Raw genomic sequence first — 22,807 nt, forward strand, 5'->3', positions numbered from 1 at the left:
TGTTGAGGCCCGACGTGCCTCTTTAGGGCCAGGGATCCGTAGCCAGTTGGAGGTGGCGAAGCGTAGAGCTCTTCTGGGGGTATAGGCAGGGAGGCAGTCTCAGATACACTGGGCCCAGACCGTGTATGGCCTTAAAGGTGATTACCAAAACCTTAAGCTTAATCCAGAATTCAACTGGGAGCCAACCGAATTCATGGAAGTACCAGCCAGATATGAGATCTCCATGATGTCTTAGTGAGAATCCTGGCATTCTGCACCAGTTGTAGTTTCCGGATCAAGGACAAGGGTAGGCCTGCGTAGAGCGAGTTGCAGAAGTCCAGTCTGGAGGTTATTCATACCACAGCGCAAGTATCTTCATTGTGTGACCGAAGGAAACCTGTAACAATCATTTTGCGACTGGCTCTACCTCCTGTGTTAACCATTTTATGGCAGACATTTTGTGTCTGCACCCACCCTGCCATGTCAGGCCGTCAAAGGTGGTCACAACTCCAAAAGGTTGGGGATCCTTTGTTTAGTGTTGGTACCAAATGCCTGCTAAGCTTTCGTTCAAGTGGATAGCCATGTTAGTCTGAAGTAGCACAACAAAATTTGACTCTAATGGTACCTTTAAGGCCTACAAAGATTTATTCAAGCATGCACACTTCCTCAGACAACGGAACAGGGACCATGAGAGTACAGATATAAGAAGATAAACGAGTAGCAAATTTGTAAACAGCATAACAACGTCCAAAATATGCAGTATGATAATTCTTTGCTAGAAAAGCAAATCAGTCCCTTGGATTCAATTGTCATTCATTTTTAAAAAATGGGGCAATAAAAATGTTAAGGTTAGTGATTAATGCCAGATACTTTCCCAGTTGTGAAAAGTAATCCAAAGAGCTAGCAACAAGTCTTTTTTAATCACTTCTTTTTACAACTGGGAAACTGTTTGCCATTAGTCACCAACCCATGGCACCCAGAATTTCATTTTGCCACCCAGTATTTTCAGCAGTCATTTATTTTAAGTGCCTCTTGGTGATTCTGAGTGGGAGTACAAAGCTTATTTAAGAGAGGGATAAAGGTAAAGGTTTTGTTGTTATGACAACCAGGGTTACCCCCATATTTATTTTATATACAACCCTTTTGTTAACGCTTTTCAAAATGACAAGAAACTATAGAGTTTAAATTTTGTGGAGAAAATATGGTCAATAAAATATAAAACCCTGAAAGCTGAAAAAATAAATATCCAGCTCCTGAAGTCCAAGGTAATTTGTCATGGCCTGTATTTGCTTGCACACAACATTGGGGGGGGGGGGATTTCATGAGAAATAGCTTGGATAGGACTCATTTGCCACCAGTTAAACAGCAACTCAGCGACACTGAACGGGCAAAAACGAGAGCCAGCTATCCTAAACTCCTTAAAGAAAGTGTGGGATACAAGGAAAAGGCTCAGAAAGCTTATCACAAGTACCTGGCTGATAGAACCAGTGGGCCTGACCAGAGTTAGACTCAGCAAGGCACTGTTCCTAAACAGTGGGAAGGAATTACAACAATGGAAGGGAGAAAAGGTTTGTGCCAAAGAACAAAAAAAAGAGACAAGGTGCATACATACTTCCAATTACATTTCAAGAGTAGCAACGCTATTAGCAAATGAGGGGGAAGCAGGGAGCATATTCATTTGTGCACAATGGACAGAAGGATCTTTAGATCTAATACAGGGGTAGTCAAACTGCGGCCCTCCAGATGTCCATGGACTACAATTCCCAGAAGCCCCTGCCAGCATTAGCTGGCAGGAGCTTCTGGGAATTGTGGTCCATGGACATCTGGAGGGCCGCAGTTTGACTACCCCTGATCTAATGCAAGTATTTTTACTGACCTCCCCCTCCTGGACTGGGCATGAGCTACCACACTGCACCACTTCCTTTCTTAGGGGGTCTTCCAAAGCAGTCCCTGAAAGTATTTTCATCCCATCTTAACGCTTGGCACTCAAGGCAGCTAACAATGCAACAGCAAGCTCGCAGACATAAACGCAAGCTAACCATTCACCAACAAGATAACAACACACAAAAATCTGCCCAGTGTGTTTACCTTCCATCCACTGCTCTCTGAATGCAGAAAGTGAAAGCTACCCTCTCTGCTCCGAAGGACAGGAGCTACTACAGGAGAAGGCCACAACTGGCCAGTTATCAGGGCACCACCCAGAGAAGGCTGTTGGAAGAAGGCAGTTGACCTGTACTGGGAAATGCAAACTATCCTCAGGCTACCAGTGCAAGAGGAAGCTCCAGGTACTCTAAGGCAGGGGTAGTCAACCTGTGGTCCTCCAGATGTCCATTGACTACAATTCCCATGAGCCCCTGCCAGAAATCTTGACTGTACATCATAATCCCCCCTAAACCTGCACAACAGTGAGATTTTAATTTCCATTTACAACATGAAATCTGTTGTTTACTATTCTAAAATGATGGCTGCTTTACTACATTTCCTTTGATTTGGAGGACCACTGACAACAAAGAGTGTTTCCAGGCAATGGCCTGGTGCCAGGCATGACATCATTCCCTCAAGCAAAGTAAGAAAAGAAGCTTTGGCACAAATCTTTTCTGCTTTTACGCTGTACTCTGATCAGGAAGCATTCCTATATCTGGCAACTGCATGCCTTTCTTATGCTAAATATATTAAGTAAGCCAGAGGTGCATGATCAGAGCATCTAAATGCTGGGTATGCATACATTAGGCCAGGGATGGCCAAACTGTGAATCTCCATATGGCCATTTACAATTCCCATGAGCCCCTGGCATCATCAGGTTGGTACTGACCAGGCTCAGGTTTACTCCCTCAGTAGCCACTTGATTCCCCTAGGAACGTTTGAACTAAGCAGGGGTGGCCAAAACTGTAACTGTCCACATATCCATGGACATGCATTGTCCATGGACATATGGAGATTCACAATTTGGCCACCCCTGCATTAGGCAGTCACTATGAAATGCTATTATCAACTGATGCTGATCCCTCCCAGGTCACTGTTTTCACAATTTGAAGGGTTTACAAGAATAACTAGTACAGGTTTCCAGCAAGTCTGAGCATACCCAGAATTTTAATTTATATCCTCAGTCGAAATACCAAACACACTTGGGATTTCTTCACAACCACCCTGCGAAGTAGGCTACGGTGGAAGGAGTGACTGGTTAATGTCACACAGCAAGATTCCATGGCGTACCAGGTACTCTCTCAGATAGCAGTCTGGATGCAAATGTGCCGTTTTGCTTAATACCACTTACAGGTATAAATGGAAAACCAGCTAGTACAAAATTAAGTTCAACACTAGTTAACTCATTCAAAAGTTTTGTGCAAAAAAAAAAAGGCCAATCACTGTAAGTAATAAGGCACGGTTGGCATGGGCCAGAAAAACACTTTCCTACCCTTGAGTACTGCCTGAAACTAAATGTGGCAACTAGTGTAAGGTGACCAGATTGTCCCACTTTTGGAGGGACATCAGGGGGTACCTGGCAAATTGTACTTAAGTTGAAATTTTAAAAGATATATTACAATACTATTTTTACTTTTACATTCTATGAAACTTTTTGTTGCTCCATATAGACCAAATTTTTAATCAAGAACCCATCCAGTCAATGGTGTCCCGTTTTACCAATGTTAAAATCTGGTCACCTTAACCTAGTGATTATTATTACAATCTCTCAAGTTCCCCTGGACGACTCAGCACAGAAACTGAGACAGAACTTTGTCCATCTAACTCCGGGGAAGTCAAACTGCGTCCCTCTAGATGTCCATGGACTACAATTCCCATGAGCCCCTGCCAGTGAATGCAACCGCTCTCCCAACTTCAACTGAATCAAGGGGAGAGGGGATTTGCTTTCGGGGTGTGATCAGAATGAAGCAGCCATTTAACCTCTTCTAGACAGCTCTCCAATTAGTATGAAAGACTGCAGGATGTCTTGTGCCTAAGAGGATGATTACTGTGAGTCAGGAAGGATGGATTTCCCCACCCCCCAATTCTCGACCTCTTCTTATCCTCATTTACTTTACAAAGCAAAGATTCTACAACCATTAGGTAGATGAGAAATCCTTCCCCAAGTTAAGGGGGAGGGGAGAAATGCTTTGTATAACTGAAGGCATACCAACTCTTCCTGGAGTCACTGGAAGCTTGGGAGAAAGAATACGATTGCTGATAAGACCAACTCCCACTGCATTCCTTCAGCACAAAGCCCAGGACGCTAGCTGGTTTGTCTCAGAAAGGGTCAGGCACGTCATTAAAATGAGAAGTTTTAAAATCTGACTGACATGCCAAGAAGGCAGCATACCTTAAGGGGGAAGTTCGGGACTCATGAAAAATCCATATCCACTGTTCGGAACCAGAGCTTCCTTTAAGCTTTGATTCCTATTACAAAGCGCTACCAAAAAACTCCCCCATATATATTTTTTTAATCCCATCTTAACGCACCACTACATGGCACCACTACTATACAACAGTGTCTCACAACAGTTACTACAAGCTACCAGAGCAGGGGTAGTCAAACTGCGGCCCTCCAGATGTCCATGGACTACAATTCCCAGGAGCCCCCTGCCAGCTTTTGCTGGCAGGGGGCTCCTGGGAATTGTAGTCCATGGACATCTGGAGGGCCGCAGTTTAACTACCCCTGTACCAGAGAATAATGCTGAAGAGCCTACCACCTTGCTTCTTCTATATATATGGTTCTGCAGGCAACACAAAGCAAAAAAAAAACAATCTACTTTAGTATCTTATGATTAACCCAAAATGGACACAAAAAAGTACTCCTGACTTCTTCAGAACTCCTCCAACGAACACCTGCTTACAAAGGCGGGGGGGGGGGGGAGGCTTATCTTAAGATAAGGACTGTAAGGTGATCAAACCAAGTTTTATAGTTGTGCTATTTTGGTGGTCTTGATAAAAGACTGACTTCTCTGTTTAGGCAAGGCAGGTTCTGCAAGCCTTGACTTGACTGAAAGCATCCTAAGCAGACACTCCAGTCTATTTCACTGAAATCACTGGGCTGGTGTACCCCCAACGCAGGATTAATGCTAGCTGATATAATTAGAGGTTATGGAGCTTTAAGAGCCAATGCACCTTTCCTTCAACTGCTGGCACCTCAAGAACCCTGCTAAGACACCTCTTCAATCACTGATTTCTAATAAAAACAAAGCAAATAATATGCATACACAATTCATCAGTAGCATGAGTCAGCCCCAACAGTCCTTCGAAAAAGACAACTTTGCTCAGGAACACGGCCTAAAATGTTATCTCACCTGCTTGGTACTGATTATAACTTTTTCTGATCAACCTCTAAATACCTCTGTATGACCCAAAGGTTTGCCTTTATATGTGCACAAAGGCTAATTCAATTCGATAATCCCACAATATACACTGCCTGGCAGGACACCTTAAGCAGCCAAATACCAGGCTGTGCCTAGAGTTCCAAAGCCCTTTCACTGTTTTCAAGGTCTACAAAATATAGTTTGGGAAAAGCAAAAGATAAAAACACTAACAGACAAGGGGGAGAACAGAATTTCCCTGTCTGGAGAAAATTGTAAGAAGTTTAGGGTTGGTTTAGGAGCATCCTCCTAATTCCAACATAGTGGAATTGAGTAGTTAAGACAGACTTCTATAGGCATGTCTTGACCTTTTGTAGCAGTCTAGAATTGTACCTTCCTTAAAGGTAAAGATAAAGGTATCCCCTGTGCAAGCACCGAGTCATGTCTGACCCTAGGGGTGACGCCCTCTAGCGTTTTCATGGCAGACTCAATACGGGGTGGCTTGCCAGTGCCTTCCCCAGTCATGACCGTTTACCCCCCAGCAAGCTGGGTACTCATTTTACCGACCTCAGAAGGATGGAAGGCTGAGTCAACCTTGAGCCGGCTGCTGGGATTGAACTCCCAACCTCATGGGCAAAGCTTTCAGGCGGCTGCCTTACAGAAAAAGATCACTCTGGGGTCAGCAAATTGTTGCCTGTGAATCAGCAAGTAAAGCCAGAAATCCAAACATGTCTGAAAAGTTAATTTCCAATTAGACTAAGGAAAGAAGAAGAAGAAGAGTTAGTTCTTATATGCCGCTTTTCCCTACCCGAAGGAGGCTCAAAGCGGCTTACAGTCGCCTTCCCATTCCTCTCCCCACAACAGATACCCTGTAGGGTGGGTGAGGCTGAGAGAGCGCTGATATCACTGCTCGGTCAGAACAGAGCCCAAGGTTACCCAGCTGGTTGCATGTGGGGGAGCGCAGATTCGAACCTGGCATGCCAGATTAGAAGTCCACACTCCTAACCACTACACCAAACTGGCTCTAGGAAAGGTAGCAGGAGGCCTGGAAGAAAGTGCCTTAGGCAAGTGGTACCTAGGAATATTAGTCCTGCTATGAGGCTGAATTCTCAACTGATCTACAGGTTCTGGGCATTTGAAGTATTATCCAAGCTTGCTTTAAAACAGGAGTAGTCAAATGCGGCCCTCCACATGTCCATGGACTACAATTCCCATGAACAAATGCTGCCAGGGTCTCATGGGAATTATAGTCCATGGACATCTGGAGGGCCGCAGTTTGACTACCCTGCTTTAAAATATGCTCTGAAGGCCTGTTTGTGTTTGTTTGATTGTATCAACAAGAAAAGGCTAACAGGAAGAAAACAGAAAATTTTGTTTTTATGCTATTTAGAACATTCCTTTAATCTAACAACACACTTCATAAAGAGTAACCTAGATCAGAGCATGAACAAGCCCAAACCTTGATAGCAAATAAAGACAAGATCAAAAGACTTCATCAAATAAAATTATTACTATAAAAACCTGAAACTGATCCAGCACAGTTGGTAGAAACAACATGCAGCAGAATTATCAATGCAGGAAATGATGTTCTCCTTGCCTGAAAGTCTCTTAGGAGGAAACAAACTTTTCTGAACTAAGATTATGGAAAACGGGGCAGCTAGCTCAAGTCTTCCCAAACCCAACATGTTGCTAAAGCTAACACCAAGAAGAGGGAAAGAAAATGCTTATAACAAATCTTGGGTGTTTTTCCCAGGTTTCTGAGGTAGTATCTGTGTCTCAGGCTACCAGCAGGAGCCCAGATTCCAATACCACTGCTTTGCCAGTCCAATACCACTGCTTTGCCAGATCTATTTGCAAGAATTGAAATTGACAGGAGACGGATATGAAGATGTATCTGCAGCAATAACTTACACAAGAACTTTTCATGGGCTATTTTGACCTCAAAGAAACTCTTTTCTGCTGCCTGTATGTCAATTCCCCGTTTCATGCACTAGCCTCACAAACTGAACCAGAACTGCCCTTGTGACCAGCAGTAGGGTGATCAAGGCAAGCTAGCAGAAGGGGTTACAAGGATGAAGGAAATGGAAGAAGGCAAGAAGCCTAAAGATTCAGGGCCCATGCAGGTCAAGGCGGAAAAGCTGAGAAAGCCGGCACACTTGTGGCTCTCTAAATTCAGACATTCCCTGTCATGTAAGAAGATCATAGTCTGACGAAGGGTGCTTGCACTCGAAAGCTCACACCCTGAATAAATCTTTATGGGTCTTAAAGGTGCTGCTGTACTCTGACTTTATTGTGCTATTTCAGACCATCACGGCTGCTCATTTGAATAAACATGACTTCCTTGGAAACGTATAGCTGAGAACTCTCAATTCCCACTGGATCATGGACGAGCAGGGCAAAATATTCAATCCTGGAGCAAACTGAAGGGAGACAGTTTGGGTGTGCAAGATGCAGGGGTAGTCAACCTGGGGCTCCCCAGATGTCCCTGGACTACAATTCCCATGAGACCCTGCCAGCGTTCGCTGGAGGGCCGCAGGTTGACTACCCCTGTGCAAGAGCAACCTGGGAAGTGCGATTCTCAGCTTCTCGCACTCACAAGCAGCTTTTCCCCAGGCGCCGTTCGCTGCCACCCCTGGCAGAAGGCGGGAAAAGGCCGCCACGGGGGGGGGGGGATGAGGAGAGGAGAGGAGAGGGGGGACCCGCCTTTCCCCCTCTCCCTCCCCGCCTCTCCCTCCCCGGGTGGGAGCCCGAAGTGAAGAAGGCGCCGCACTTCTCGCGAGACGCGCAGCTTCCCCCCCCGCCGCCCCCTCGTCGGAATGCACGAGGCCACGCCCCCTCGCCCCCTCCCCTCCCCATCGATGCGCGACCCGGATCTTCCCCTCCCCCGCACGCCCCGCCATGCGTGCCCGAGCAGGAGTTTCATCCCCATCCTCCCTCCCCCCGCCCTGCAGGAGAGAGCGCGCGCGGGCGGTGCATTTCGCGCCAGGGGCTCCCGGGGGGTTGGCACCTTCCTCCTCCTCCTCCTCACCTTGCCCATCCTTGTTGTTGGCGGCGGGGGGCTCGGCCTTGAGGCACTCCTTGCAGACGGTGTGGAGGCAGGGCAGGAGGCGCGGGTCCCGCTCGGAGCGCAGGCGCTCGCGGCACACGCCACACTTCTCCAGCAGGTCGATGTTCTCCGGGGCCGAGGCGGCGCTGGGGGCCGCCGAGGTGGAGGAGGAGGAGGCGGCGGCGGAGGAGGAGGAGCGCTGCTTGTCGCCGCCAGCAGCCGCTTCCGCCGGAGCCGCAGCCGTGGATGAGGCCGACATGTCCGCCCCCCGCCGAGCAAACCCCAGGCGTGCGAACGGCGCGAGCCGCGGAACGAGGGAGGCGCCTCGACGGAACGCTCCGCCACGCGGAAGGAGGCCCGGAGCGGAGGAGGAGGAGGGGCCGGGTGGGTCGCTCGCGCCGGAGAGGCAGAGTGAGCGAGAAGACAAGGGGAGCGGCGCGCGCAACCAACACACTGCCCGGGCCTCGCTCGCCTGCCTGCCTCCTAGCCTAAGCGCCGCCCCCTCGGCGACAGGGCTGATGGGAAAAAAAGAGAGCGGCTACTTAACTGAAGATGCGCCTGGCAGGCCGCACAGATAAGCCTTCGGGAGAAAGGCGGGGTCGCCCGTGTCCGAACCACCCAATCGGCACGTTCGAGGAGGAAACAATGGCGAAAGCTCGAGCCAACCCTGGCTGATGGTTTTCGGACCGACGTTGAACCTAGCCAATGGGCACCTGCTGGGCGGGGAGGGTTGCCCTAACAGAGACGGACACTAAACTGGGCCAATCAAAGCCAGCTTTGTCGATTCCTTTATCCAATCCCTTGTTCTTGAAATGAGAGGGCGCAATGAAAGTCCTTTTAAAAAAAAGCGCATCTAACGGGGTCCTGCCCTCAGCCAAAGGGGCGGGACATATAAAAAAGATTTAATGGCTGAGGTACCATGGCAACCCTCTATTAGTCTCGGGGGGGGGGAAGGGAAGGGAAGGGCGACTTTTGATTGGCAAAAACAAAAGCACCACCCGATAACTGGCTGAGGTGGTGCCTCTTGGGCCGCGAGCCAATCGCTGTTTCCCTGTCTTCTCTCGAAGGTAGCCTTGTGCCCGCGCCTCGTTGTTTTCCAGTCTCCATGTTGGAGAGGGGGCTTCTCCTGGCCGCCAATGGCCGTGGGTCAGGCTGAGGCAACAAATGCTGCTCAGCTATTGTGGAGGGACTGTTCCTTCTCACACAAATGGAAGGGAGCTGGAGCCAGAAACGAGGGTTGCCAACAGACCCAACTGTGCCCACAAGCCTGTATTGGGAATACATTCCCACACACACCTCACCTGGGTGTAGTGGAGGGTAGAACTTCTCCTGCAAGTGCAAAACACTAGACATATCTGACTGAAACAAAAGTAGTCTCATAAACATTAGCCTCCAAGCCTATTTCCATAAGCAATTGGCAGTGCCTGGGAGAAATGTCAGCCCTACTGATCCAGCTACCTCAGCCTCCTATCTCACACAGTGGCCAACCAGTTCCTCTGGAGGGCCAGCAACAGGGTGTAGAGGAGAAGAAGAACCCTGCTGTTTCAGACCATTGGTCCATCTAGCCCAGCCTCTTCTCTCGCACAGTGGCCAACAGTTCCTCTGGAGGGCCAACTGAAGGCCAAGGCCTTCTGCTGATGTTGCCTCCTGGCTCTGGGATTCAGAGGTTTAGTGCCTCTGAATGTGGAAGTTACCCTCGGTCCCTATGACTAGCAGCCAGTAGTAGACTGATCCTCCATGAATCTATCTAGCCCCCTTTTAAACCTGTGTATTCCTGTGGCCAACACTGCATCCTCTAGCAGCAAATTCCACGTTTTAATCACCCTCTGTATAAAGAAGTATTTTGTCGGTCCTGAAGCTACTGCCCATCAGCTTCCCTGGATGGCCTTGAATTGGGACAGGGAAAGCAAAATCTTTGTGGACTCACTTCCCATGCATAATTTTATAAACCTCTATCATGATCCCTCTTAGTTGTCTGTTTCCTAAATTGAAAAATCCCAAACTCTTCAGACTTTCCTCATAGGGTAAGTGCTCCAACCCCCTAATAATCTTATTGGCCTTTCTCTGTACTATTTCCAGCTTTGCAATGTCATTTTTGAAGTACAGGGACCAGAACTGTAGATAGTATTCCAAATTAGGCCACACTATATACAGGGGCATTAAAAGGTAAAGGTATCCCCTGTGCAAGCACCGAGTCATGTCTGACCCTTGGGGTGACGCCCTCTAGCGTTTTCATGGCAGACTCAATACGGGGTGGTTTGCCAGTGCCTTCCCCAGTCATTGCCGTTTACCCCCCAGCAAGCTGGGTACTCATTTTACCGACCTCGGAAGGATGGAAGGCTGAGTCAACCTTGAGCCGGCTGCTGGGATTGAACTCCCAACCTCATGGGCAAAGCTTTCAGGCGGCTGCCTTACCACTCTGCGCCACAAGAGGCTCCTGATACAGGGGCATTACAATAACACAAACATTCTCGGTCCCTTTCCTACTAATCATGTACATGGAGTTTGCCTTTTTCACTGCTGCAGCACACTGGGTTGACACTTTAATTGAGCTATCCACTGCACCTCCAAGATCTTTTTCTCAGTCAGTCTCAGCAAGTTCAGACCCCATTAGCCTATACTTGAAGCTGGGGTGGTGGTGGGGGGGGTGTCCCAATGTGCAACTTTGCCTTTCATTTGCCACATTGTTGCCCATTCACCCAATTTGTGAAGGTCCTCTTGGAGCTCTTCACAGTCAAACTTCACAGTCAGGCTAGCTCAATGGAGTATAATGCTATGGAATCCACCCTCCAAAGCAATGATTTTCTCCAGGGGAATTGATCTCTGTTGCCTGAAGATGAGCTGTAAACCTAGGAAATCCCTGGAGTCTATTCAGATGGACAGCAGCTCTCCAGGACCTCAGACTTTCACGTCACCTCCTGGAAACGCTGAATTTGCTACTGAGAACTTCTAACTTTCTGTCCAAGGTTGCTCAACATAAACCACTACACCACACTGGCTACTATCTCTTTTCCCCAACACTGGAGCAAAGAGGCTTGCCTAATGCTGAACTGAACAATACCACAAAGTCAGTTATTGCTGCCAGATTCCCTGACGGGGATACAGTTAAAAAGAGCAGGGGGGGAGTTTTATCTTAGGGTGTTGTGTCCTAATCCTTGTCTTTAGAATCGCTACTGTTTTCCAGTTAACAGTCCATCAAAAAGGGAAATAAAAGTAATCTCCCAGTGCTGGGGTAGAATGGGAAGACATCTGAATTTCTCGAGTCACTTTAGGAGGAAATCCCCTCATTTAAGTTTTTAGGCAAATATAATAGAGTTCCCTGTTTCCTTGGGCATGGACTTGTTACAGGGCATATTTGGATGTTAATTTAGTTAAGCAATAAGAAGAATTCAACTGCTTCGGGCTTTTATTTTTTCTATGGAGACAAGAACCCTCCTGTCTTTTCGTTGTTATGCTAATTGAAAGTATGTCCACACAGTGTCTCCCAGATTGATACAATTCCAAAGAAAAAGCTTTTGCAGCAGAAAGACTGTTGCAGCAGAAATAAACTAGCATTCATCCTAGATACCTGTGAGTGGAGATCTGGGGAGGATGGAATTCTGAGAGGAAAGGGACCTTAGCCATTGAATTAATACTCCAAAGTTGTCATTTTCTCCGGGGGGATTGACTGTTGCTGTCTGAAGAGCAGATGTAATTCTGGTAAATATCCAGGTCCCACCTGAAGGCTGGAAAACCAGCATAGCTTTCTTGGTGATCAAAAGGGACCCTTTGTAACCAGTTGGGTAGCTGGCTGGATCCAACACATGTTCTACCATAAATAATTCCAGAGGTGTAGTAGCCTAGGTTAGCCCAATTTTGTCAGATCTTGGAAGCCAAGCATGTATGTATGTATGTACGTATGTAGGTATGTACGTACGTACGTATGTATATTTGTTTTATTTGCTTGTTTACTTGTTTGTTTCTATTTTTATAGAAGCTTCCATACAGCTCTGGACAGTTTACATAGAAACGCACAGGGTAATTACGTAGATCCTTGTAACAATATAACAAGTATAACAGTCATAACATAACATGTCAACCAGAACAATATTTTAACAGGAACAAGCACATTGATGAAGCTTTGGGTAGGTCATGGAAGGGGGTGTCGGGCGGGGGGGGGAAGCAGATTTTTTGGGGCCTCAAGCAATCAGCCTCAAGCAAATGCCTGTTGTTAAACATTTATCATGTTGACCTGGCCCCTTCGCCAAATGGCCAGTGATGGGCCTGGAGGGACTAGGAGGAACCCTAGGTGGGCATGTATACAGCTCTGGTTCCCAGCCATATTCTGCATCATGGCACCACTGCTGGGGTTTCTCGAAACCTGAAGAATGTTTCAGGGTAAATTCAAGTGGGTACTCCTGTTGGTCTGAAGCAGCAGAACAAATTTAGAGCCCAGTAAGCACCTTTAAGACCAACAAAGTTTTATTCAAGATATGAGCTTTCATGTGCACGTACACTTCCTAAGATACCATGTCAGCTCAGCAGTGTCGTATCTGAGGATGTGTGTGCACATGAAAGCTCATGCCTTGAAGAAAACTTTGTTGTTCTTAAAGGTGCCACTAGGCTCTAAATTTGTCCAAATGTTTCAGGGGTTTCTCAACAGTAAACAAAATTGAAAATGCTGAGCAAGAGAGTGACTAGAAGAACTACTTAACTTGGCTTCAGTCAACTTTATACCTTGGGCAAGACCTTCAGTTTATCCCCTGTTAATATAAGTGAAATCTCTCTTCCAAAAAGGCATTTTGGTCTCTGGTTTATAGAGGCACAAGAGCCATTTGTTGCAGTTCTATTGCTGTGAAGAGCAATTGATTTATTGCCTCTGGAGTAACTTGAAACTCACTCCCACTGAAAGTGCTTTGCATCTAACACACAATTCAGGCCTCATTTAACGCCAACAGCACAGTATCTTCACTGAATGCTGTCATGACCAAGCCTCAAAATTATTCATGACCTGAAAAGTCTGCTTTTTTTCTTCCATTTTTTTAAACTAGCCTGATGAAGATTGCTCAAAAGCTTGCCTAGTGTTATGTGCCATTGGGTAGGATTCCAGCTTCCAGGTGGTTAAACATATGAGGCCAAACAGTGCAGGTTTAGGAATTTGCAGAAAAACCTTTGGAGGCAAAGAAAAATAAAAAAGTAACCTATATGAAAATCCACCTAGCTATCCTGAAATCTTGGAAGGAATATACAAAATTAGTTCTTTAAGAAGCAGGTCCCAAGTAGAGTTGCCAGATCTGAGTTGGAAAACCTCTGGAGATTTGAGGAGGGGAGCCTAAGGGTGGTGAAGTCTGGGGAAGGACCTCAGCAGAGTACAATGCTACAAAGTCCGTTCTCCAAAGCAGCCATTATCTCCAGGGGAACAGCTCTTGATCACCTGGAGATCAATTGTAATACTGGAAGATCTTCATTTGCTACGTGGAGGCGGGCAACCCAGAGCCATTTAAGCTGTTGTATAATAGGCAAGATAAATACATTAATTAGAACTGTAATAACATTTTGTTAAGCTATAAAACAAATTGTATAATTACCTCCTAACATACTTTCTCTGCTTCTCTTGTTCCTCTGGTCATGCTCTATTACTATACATAATTACTGTACAGTTTGAATAAGTACAAATAAAATATGTAAAGCCATAAACATGGCAAAATCATACACACTTATTATAATCACAACTGTGCAGAGGGACTGAATACTAAATGGAATTGATGCCACCTAAAAATATAGCATAAAATATCCAAATAAATACATGCAATTAAAATGCTTGAAAGAAATAAAATATAGGGCAAATGACAACATTGGTATGAATACACTGGACCTGGAAAGAAGTAATATGGAAAGAAGTTATAAGACTTCTAAGCTAACCTTGGTAGAGAAGTCTGGTGAACTTAAAGACTAATTCTATTTTATTTCAGTGTTAGTTTTTTGTGGACTAAGATGTTTATAGACGCAATGAATAACTCTTCTCTATGCAAGGGGAGGAATGAAAAAATTGCAGTATTCAGCAATGAGTCATTTAATATTTTAGTTTTACTGAGAGATCCTGCTTTTTTTTCTCCAATGGGATCCAAAAGCAATTTAAAAGCATTTCCCTCTCTTCTCTTCTATATTCACATCATGAAAAGTAGGTTAGGGTGAAAGAGAATGATTGGCTCAGGGCCACTCTGAGCTTCTGCAACAGATTAAAGCTTAGGTCTCCCAGACCCTAGTCTTTTAGGGATGACAGTCCCCAGGTAGGAATTATAGCTCATCTCCAGGTAACAGAGATTGGTTCCCCTGGAGAAAATGGCTGCTTTGGAGGGTGGACCCCATAGCATTATACTCCCTTCCTGTCCCAAATCCCGCCCACTCCCGGATCCATCTCTGAAGTCTCCAGGTATTTCCAAACCCAGGGCCATTTCGCACAGAGCTCAAAGTTGCTATTTGGTTGCCGTTTGTGAAAGCGCTACTTCAAGTAGCGAAATGTAACTAGCCGTGCCCGTAACGCACAGCTGCGGTTTTTGCGGAATTTGGCACTTTCACTTCTCGCCACTTTCGTAACCCACAGGCTTCCGGTTCTCCGTCTTATCGCTACAAAGGAGGTCCCTTTTTAGCGCTTCTGGCCTCCCGTGCCCGTCAATCAAACTGCAGGCACACCTTTGACCTCGACCCTAAAGCCGAACTTGTCGGGGTCCCCTTTTTTTTTAAAAAACCCAGGAAACCCCGTAGCAACGCGTTATCGTCCGATCATTGGCGCCCTTGGAACGTGTTTTCTATTGTTTTCTAGGAACCAGATGCATTGACATGTTTGATTGGTTAATCCCCGCCCACAGTACACGCCCACAGGTTACCTGCTTATATGCACCTGGGCAGACACGCGGTCGGCCTCACTCTTTTGTTTGCGTAGCCTACTGCCCGCAGCACAGGTCAACGTTGCAATGGAGAGGCTTATTTTTCAATTGCTGGCTTACATGCTCGCGGTGCTCCAGCGCATGAATACCGCCTTGTCGCGTCGGACGTCTGCTATCGCGGAGTACCGAGAACGGGTGGCCGGAACGCTGACCAGCAGCAGAAGACGTTCTGTAAGGGTAACCATGGCGGCCAAGAAACGCTGGCAAGCACTGGCAGAGGTCCGGTTCCCCAGACAGTTCTGGGTGGACGAACGATCCTCTGACTGGTGGGAGAATTTTGTGTGGACTCGCTGGGATGATGACCACTGGATTGCCAACTTCAGGATGTCGAGGGGGACATTTTTTGAACTCGTGGAGGCTCTACGTGGACGCATGGAGAGGCAAGTCACTGGCATGCGGCGCCCCGTTCCAGTTGAAAAAAGGGTGGCTGCCGCATTGTGGTACTTGGCCACCCCTCAGTACTTCCGGACAGTAGCCCAGCAATTCGGACTCGGAGTCACTACGGTTGGCGATATCCTTAAGGAGTTCTGCCTCGCCATGGAGGCGGAATTGTTCAGCAAAGTCGTGTGCCTCGGAGACCGGCTTGGAGCGGTGAGTGTCATTCTATCCCCTTTGCCCTTTAAATTTTTTTTCTTGTTTGACAGGTCAGCAACGAAGACGCGATACACCCCACGCTGACATGCAATGGCTTATATTCTTTTCTTTCCCTTATTCCAGAGTATGGACGGGTTTGCCAGGCTTGGATTCCCGCATTGTTTTGCGGCCGTCGATGGAAGCCACATCCCTATCCGTGCCCCCGGGGGAAGCATAAAAGAGTACGGGAACAGGAAGGACTTTTGCTCTGTTCTCCTGCAAGGAACAGTGGACTTCTCCGGCCGGTTTATCGATGCCGAGGTGGGGTGGAGTGGCAGGAGGCATGATGCCCTTGTTTTCAGGGAATCCAACCTCAGGAAAGCCATGGACGAAGGGGTCTTTGTTCCAGGAAACCCCACCGCCACCATTGAGGGCGTGCGTGTGCCGCCGTTGGTGCTCGGGGACGGAGCCTACCCAATACGACGGTGGCTCATGACTCCCTACAAGCGGCCAAGGACAGACGTGCATAGCCACTACAACCTCACTCACTCCCGGGCAAGGAATGTAGTGGAGCGTGCCTTTGGACGTTTGAAGTCCCGGTTCCGTTGCCTGATGTCCCGACTACACGTGCATATAGACAATGTGACTCCGCTGATCATCGCGTGTGTCATTTTGCACAACATATGCGAGGACAAGGGACATAACATCCCCTTCCCTGTGGATGAACCTGATCCTGTTGTCCTTGAGGACACACAAGACATCCCTGAAGCAAGGAGAAGAAGAATCTATGCAGAGGGGTGCAAGGTTCGGGACGCCATAGCCACCCACATCTACAGAAACAGGAGGCGTGTTTAATTGTTTTTCCCACTCTCTTGTTGGTGAATAAAGTTTTGTGTTATTTGTTTAACCTTGTCTTGTGCGGTTTGTGTACTTTGCCAGCAAAAAAACGGGGATTCTCTGGTCCAAAAGCACTTTGACAGCCCTAAATGCTAACTCCCAACTGAAATTGACAAACACAATACGGAAGCGCTGAATGGGGAAAGTTCGGGGAGGCGGGTAGCCAGGAAGTATTGGCGACCCCTGTCAAACCGGAGGATCAATCCACTTATGTTCCAATGAATAATTTTATTGGTGGGCAGCTTTGATACATTTAAAAAACGGGGTGGTCTATCGGAGCAACGCACGTTCGTTCCCTAACCGTCATTCCGAAGATGCCGAAGCCACGGAAGGGCTCCTTCTGGCAGCGCGCCGAGGCTGAGGCACTTCTGGAGCTTGTGCTCCAATCGAAAAGTGTTGGCCGCCTTATGGCCAGCACCCACTGCCACACCAAGGGTGCTTACCTGGTGTTGGCTTCAAAGCTGAGGGAAAGGGGCTACGTCCGGACCTGGGAGCAGGTCCGGACAAAATTCAAGCGCCTTAAGCTGGACTTCCTAAACAGTCTGGAACAGTGGGGGGGGATCCCGCAGCCAAGTGGGAGGACGGTCTTCCACGACCAGATGGTAAAAATATGGGAGAAGGCTGGGAAGCCCCCCCTGGACATGAGGAGGCATATGGGTGAGTGCTGCCCTCGTTGTGTTTTACCCTTAAACATGCATGGAATGACTAGCTGCCTCTTTCCCCTACTGTCCCCAATGAAATTCGAGAAAGTATTTAGATGCTGTCAACCCCCTCAGACTTAGCCAGCCAGTACTGTAGAACCACTTTGGTTATGCGCTTAGACTCTAACTGTGGTGTGTCCACCAGCTGTGTTTCATCTCTGTTTTGTGTGCTTTTAATTATGATTTGTCTTTTTCTTTGCCCAGCCACACAATCACCATCCAAGCTGGCAACAGCACCTGATCGTGAGGAGGGGGAGGAAGAGGGACCTTCCACCTCGGGACAGGCTGCAGGTGAGAGTTTTATGCCTGTGCGGGAGACCCATGTGTGTGTACCCCCATGGAGCCATATGGGAGCCTGCTGTGATGCTCCCATTTGAAGTGTTATTAAATTCTTTGTTTGATTTCTATAGCTGAAACTGTGGAGGCAAGGCTGCGTGCGATGGAGGCCAGAGTTACTTCCCTGGAGGCTCAAGTGGCAGAGCTGAAAGGGGAGATTGAGCAGCAAAGGCAACAGAGGGAGGCGGAAGAACGTAGGTTATGTTCCCCACTGCCCAACTCTTCTCACACTGTGGCTAAGGCCACTTAAAAGTGTATGCATGTAAACTAAAGAAATTTGAAAATATGTGTGGCACTAATGTGTACTTTTTCTCCCTCCCCACACAGTTAAGAAGAAGGAGGACGAAGAGCTCTTCCGGCGCAAAGTTAGGGGGACCGTGGGACGGCTGTGCAGGAGAGTGAGGGCGATGGAAGGGGCTGGGGAGGGGAGCGGTGGGACCTGAGTTTTGTTTCCTGTTTGTGTTTTGGGGTAGGGGTTGGGGGGGGGGCTCCAAGTTTCATTCCCTAATGTTTTTCCCCTGTTAAATGTATAGTTTTGTTAAAAAAAAATTGGTTTTCCAGGGGGGTGGGGGGGGGTGGTGCTGGTGGGGCTCCAAGTTTCATTCCCTAATGTTTTTCCCCTGTTAAAATGTTTTTTAAAATAAAATGTTATTGCAAATTTTATAACAAGACTCCAGTGTGACTTCTTAAACTCGCACATATTTAACCCCACACCACACTCCTAAAACTCCTTGAACTAACACCCCTCCAACCTCCAACCCACACAGCAGTACCACAATATAGACAATCACTAGAGAGGCCGCTTTCGGCCTTGCAGATTCTACAGTAGGGTACACAGAGACAGAGTCAAAAATATAAACTTTATTCAACAAACAACAAAACACAGATAACATGAAATAGAAAAAGTGGGCAAAACTAGGAGGGGGAGTACTTGTCTGCTGGTTTTATTTTCCTCTTTCCGAGAATAGTCCTCCTTCGTGTTTGGGTGGAGGCATTCTGAGAGGGAGTCGGTGGGGTGGGTGCTGGAAGTGGTGGTGTTGGTGTGGGTGGTGGTGGGGGTGGTGGTGTGGGTGGTGGTGGGGGGGCGGGGGCGATTTGTGGAGGGTAGGCCCTTTCCATGACCACTACAGCCCTCTCCATGAGTCTCCTTATCAGTCGCACCTCCTCCACGCCTTCGCGTAGGATTTGGTTTGTCTCTCTAAGGACTGCCCTCAATTTTCTCCCCTCCTGGGCAATGAGTGTGAGCATGGCTTGGTCAGCGGCAGCGGCACGCCGTGACTCCTCATAGCAGTGCTCAAGGAGCCTCTCTCCCACGCTTGTCAAGACGGAGACGCGCCTCAGCCTGCCGCGTTCCCTCGTAAGCCTCTCCTCTGCTGGGAGCGCACCTCTAGGTGGTGGGCTGCCTGGAGCCAGGGGTGGTTCCTCCTCCTCATCTGAAAGAACCTCTGTTGGCAAAAAATGAGAAACAAAACTGTTAGTGACATCAATAAAGTCAAAACACACCATGGTGGACATGGTGTTCTTTTTTGTCCCCGTGTTTTCCTGGCAAGAATTTAAACAATCCCCGGCGAGCACATGGCTATTGTTTGTTTGCCCATGGTGTGCTTTTACTTTTGCCTACTTTCACAGCAGGACTCTCAACAATTAAAAGGGAGCACATGGTTAGTGCCTAGCGACATTGTCCTGCAGCTATGGCTCGAAAGGAACAGGTCATGCACGCTCACCATCTTGAATCTGTATCCGCCTGCGCCGTGCAGGAGGTCCAAGCAACCCAGGCTGTTCCTCCTCCTGTGTTCCGGGTATGAAATCTGCAAAAAAAGGAAAAAAAACAGATCTAGGACCAAAGGGTGGCAAAGCCAGCTTCAAAGGCTACACCAGCAACGCAGAGGGACTCTCTTCTTTCTCTTAGCAGTGCTGCTGCCCTGCACAAACAGAAAAGCACAAAGCAGTCAAAACAGCCCCCCCCCTATTTTAACTAATACTTACCAATGTTAGTTGATGCCCCCGAATCACTATCCACGTCAGGTGCTGCTGGAGACTCGAGGGGCCCCGTCCCTGGCAACTGTGTCTCTGTGGACAAGAGCAGAAAATAGTGAAAAATGAGCAAGCATACACCATGAACCACAAAGCAAGCTCCCAAAGTAGTGAGCCAAAGTACTGCAGAAGGACTATGGGCGAGGCATGCAGCAAATATTTTGGGGCTGTTGGTTAAACATGACCGTTTCAAATACTAACCACATCAAGCACTCCACAGCCTACCATCTTTTAAAATCTTTTAAAAATTAAAATTAAATTATAAAATTAAAACCGTTTCAAATAGTAAACACAGCAAGCACTCCACAGCCTACCATCTTTTAAAATCTTTTAAAAATTAAAATTAAATTATAAAATTAAAACCGTTTCAAATAGTAAACACAGCAAGCACTCCACAGCCTACCATCTTATGCGTTGCAACGAACTGACGAGAAAACGATGGCCAAACGTCAGAACACACATTTGCTCAAAAGGAAATATAAAATAAAAATAAAATCACTTACCGGAGGCAAGGGGCGTTTGCTCAGGAGCCTCCTCTGGCTCCCCAGGAACGATGGCTATGAGGTCCAGCGTTACCGATTCCGCGGCTCGTTGCTGGACGGGGGGTGGAGGGCGAAAGCTGGACGAGGTGCCCTCGCCGGGATCCTCCTCAGCGGGTGGTTCCTCGACCGGGGCAGCCGGCTTCCGAACCACCTTAAGGCTCCGGCCGACGCGCTTCGGCCTGCCGGATCCTTCCCCGTCTCCGTACAGCTGGCGCTGCTCCTCGAAGTAGGGGCAGGTAACCTTCTCGTTGCCGGAACCCTTATTATGGTTCACGGCACGCATATACTCTGCCCTCATTGTCTTGGTCTTCGACCGGCATTCAAGGCCGGCCCTGTTGTGGCCCAGGGCGCGCATCTTAATGGCCACTTGTTCGAATACCTCCCTATTCCTGTGGGAGGACTGGAACGCGTCCTGGATTTTCTCCTCCGAGAAAATCCCGATCAGGTCCCTGATCTCCGCGTCCCTCCAAGTTGGGCCACGGCCGGTTGCAGGGACGGACGAGGCTTGAGAAGACGATTCCATGTTGCTTTCGCTGGTAGCTGAGCAAAATGGTGGTGGAAGGTGCAGGGTGCAACGGATCATATACCTTCCCGCACACAAAGACAAAGGGACTAGCCGGCTCCTGATTGGTAGAGGGCAGTAGGGGACACGCGCATTGGCCACATTAGGTCACATGTCACGTTCAAAACTCCTCGCGCGGGAACAGGATCTGCTCCTAATGGCCAGATTGGCGCCCTTGTTGTTTGACTTAACGCATGCGCTGATTCGTTTACACGAGAGAAGAGCAGTTTGAACATGCAGCGGGAGCCATTTTAGGAAAATGTCCGCCATTACACAAACGCATGCCGGTGTTCAACCGAGAGCAAGTGCGGCGGTACTCGGCAGTTCCCCAATAATATTCACCAGCCACAGCATAAATCAACCAAACATGACATGTTACTGGCGTACGTTCGTTGGCACGCTCAGAGGAATGTTTTTTAAAATGAACGGGGGACGGCGACTCCGCTTGCCGGAGGTATAGCTGCCAATGGAAGGGGTTGTCCGCACCCAAGCACAAGCACGCACCGGGAACCACACAAAGACCCACTACACATAAGCCGCCCCTCATGATATCACCACGAATCATGTCTATTGAACCCCTCTAAGCTAAGCAGGAGACTGCGAGCGGCGACCGTTCGTTGGCACGCTCAGAGGAAAATTTTTTAAAATGAACGGGGGACGGCAACTCCGCTTGCCGGAGGTCTAGCCGCCAATGGAAGGGGTTGTCCGCACCCAAGCACAAGCACGCACCGGGAACCACACAAAGACCCACAACACATAAGCCGCCCCTCATGATATCACCACGAATCATGTCTATTGAACCCCTCTAAGCTAAGCAGGAGACTGCGAGCGGCGAATGTTCGTTGGCACGCTCAGAGGAGAATTTTTTTAAATGCTCCCTGTACGTTGACTCCGCTAGGACTGGCCGATGGTAGACGGGGTTTTAAGCTTTGGCCAAATTTAGGGAACGTGACGGTGTGTGCCACTGTGCTTGTGAAAAACTCTTGTGGTGTCCGGGCAGAATTTCCGAAAGTGATCGTGCTTGAAAGCCAGTCGCTGTCCCGTTGCCTCGTAGATCCCCGCTCGCTCGGAGAAAAAAAAAATGGCGAACAGTTCGCCGGAAGTTTGGAGGACAGGCTCGGGAGGAGGGACTTTGAAGAACCCGCAACAATGGTAACGCACAGGTCTTTAGCGCTACTGTTGCAGATTGGTTGCAGGAGTGTATCGCTATCCGGAGGGTGAATCCAGTTTTCTGGATTCCCCTAAAAGCGCTACAACGAAGCGCTTTTTGCGGGTCGGTTTCAGGATTGTTGCAGATCGTTAACGACGTCGTGCGTTATGGCAAATTAGTAGCGTTTTCAATCAGCAACCATTGTGCTATTTTTAAGCCGTGGGAAATGCCCCCCAGAATTGGCAGCCCTACACTGTAGCACTATATACGCCTGCATCCTAGGATACTGTTAAGCTGACCTGAATGACATAATTCTTCAACAAAAGCATCCTAGGACATTGCTTGGCTGATATAAATGACATCATTCTTCAACAAAAGCACTACAAATTGTCTAATTAAATTTATTAAACTGCTGAATTGGGACTTCTTATGTGATTTTGCAAGCTATCTGGCTTGAAAATAGACTTAAACCCTGAGACATCCCAGCCATTCCATGTTTCAAATAGCTTTGAATAATTAGTGAATAGTCTTTTTATGTTACTTGATTACATTTGAATGTTATCATGTACCTCCTGCATTTCATGGCTTCTGGCCCCTGTTTTTTCATGCCTCATACATAAAATAAGATTCATTCATTCCATAGATGAGCTCTAGTCCATGAAATCTTATGAAAGAACAAAATCTTGTAGTTTTTAGGAAGTTGGGTAAAGTCATATAATCTGCTGGACTAGGGTATAGAAAATGCTACGCAGCTATGGGAAATTGCTGGGTGACTA

General features: G+C 47.8%; 2 protein-coding genes across 3 annotated transcripts in view; both read right to left on the minus strand.

Moving 5' to 3' along the window:
- Window positions 1-8,842, minus strand: part of TRIM28 (tripartite motif containing 28) — a 30,486-nt gene extending 21,644 nt beyond the window's left edge. Inside the window, exon 1 of one of the 2 annotated variants that reach the window (XM_077315223.1) lies at window positions 8,293-8,842. In XM_077315223.1, the coding sequence (XP_077171338.1) occupies window positions 8,293-8,569 (277 nt within the window). In that variant the 5' untranslated portion in view covers window positions 8,570-8,842. The remainder of the gene's footprint in view (window positions 1-8,292) is intronic. The other variant, XM_077315224.1, reaches the window with a different exon arrangement.
- A 9,747-nt stretch (window positions 8,843-18,589) lies between these two features.
- Window positions 18,590-21,186, minus strand: LOC143826360 (uncharacterized). The gene is made up of 4 exons (XM_077315132.1): window positions 20,281-21,186; window positions 19,730-19,813; window positions 19,468-19,551; window positions 18,590-19,188 (listed from the first exon to the last, which is right to left on the minus strand). The coding sequence occupies exons 1-4, from the start codon at window positions 20,900-20,902 to the stop codon at window positions 18,659-18,661; spliced, it is 1,320 nt and encodes a 439-aa protein (XP_077171247.1). The 5' UTR covers window positions 20,903-21,186; the 3' UTR covers window positions 18,590-18,658.
- Between the last annotated feature and the right edge of the window lie 1,621 nt (window positions 21,187-22,807).

Source organism: Paroedura picta, chromosome 16 (genome assembly GCF_049243985.1).
Source record: "Paroedura picta isolate Pp20150507F chromosome 16, Ppicta_v3.0, whole genome shotgun sequence".
In the NCBI taxonomy this organism is placed as follows: domain Eukaryota; kingdom Metazoa; phylum Chordata; class Lepidosauria; order Squamata; family Gekkonidae; genus Paroedura; species Paroedura picta.

Coding starts and splice junctions, on each gene's coding strand:
- LOC143826360 (XM_077315132.1), bottom strand. CDS start 20,902: ATGATCCGTTGCACCCTGCACCTTCCACCACCATTTTGCTCAGCTACC. Junction 19,814..20,280: donor GCAAACGCCCCTTGCCTCCG/GTAAGTGATTTT, acceptor TCTTGTCCACAG/AGACACAGTTGCCAGGGACG. Junction 19,552..19,729: donor GGGGGCATCAACTAACATTG/GTAAGTATTAGT, acceptor CTTTTTTTGCAG/ATTTCATACCCGGAACACAG.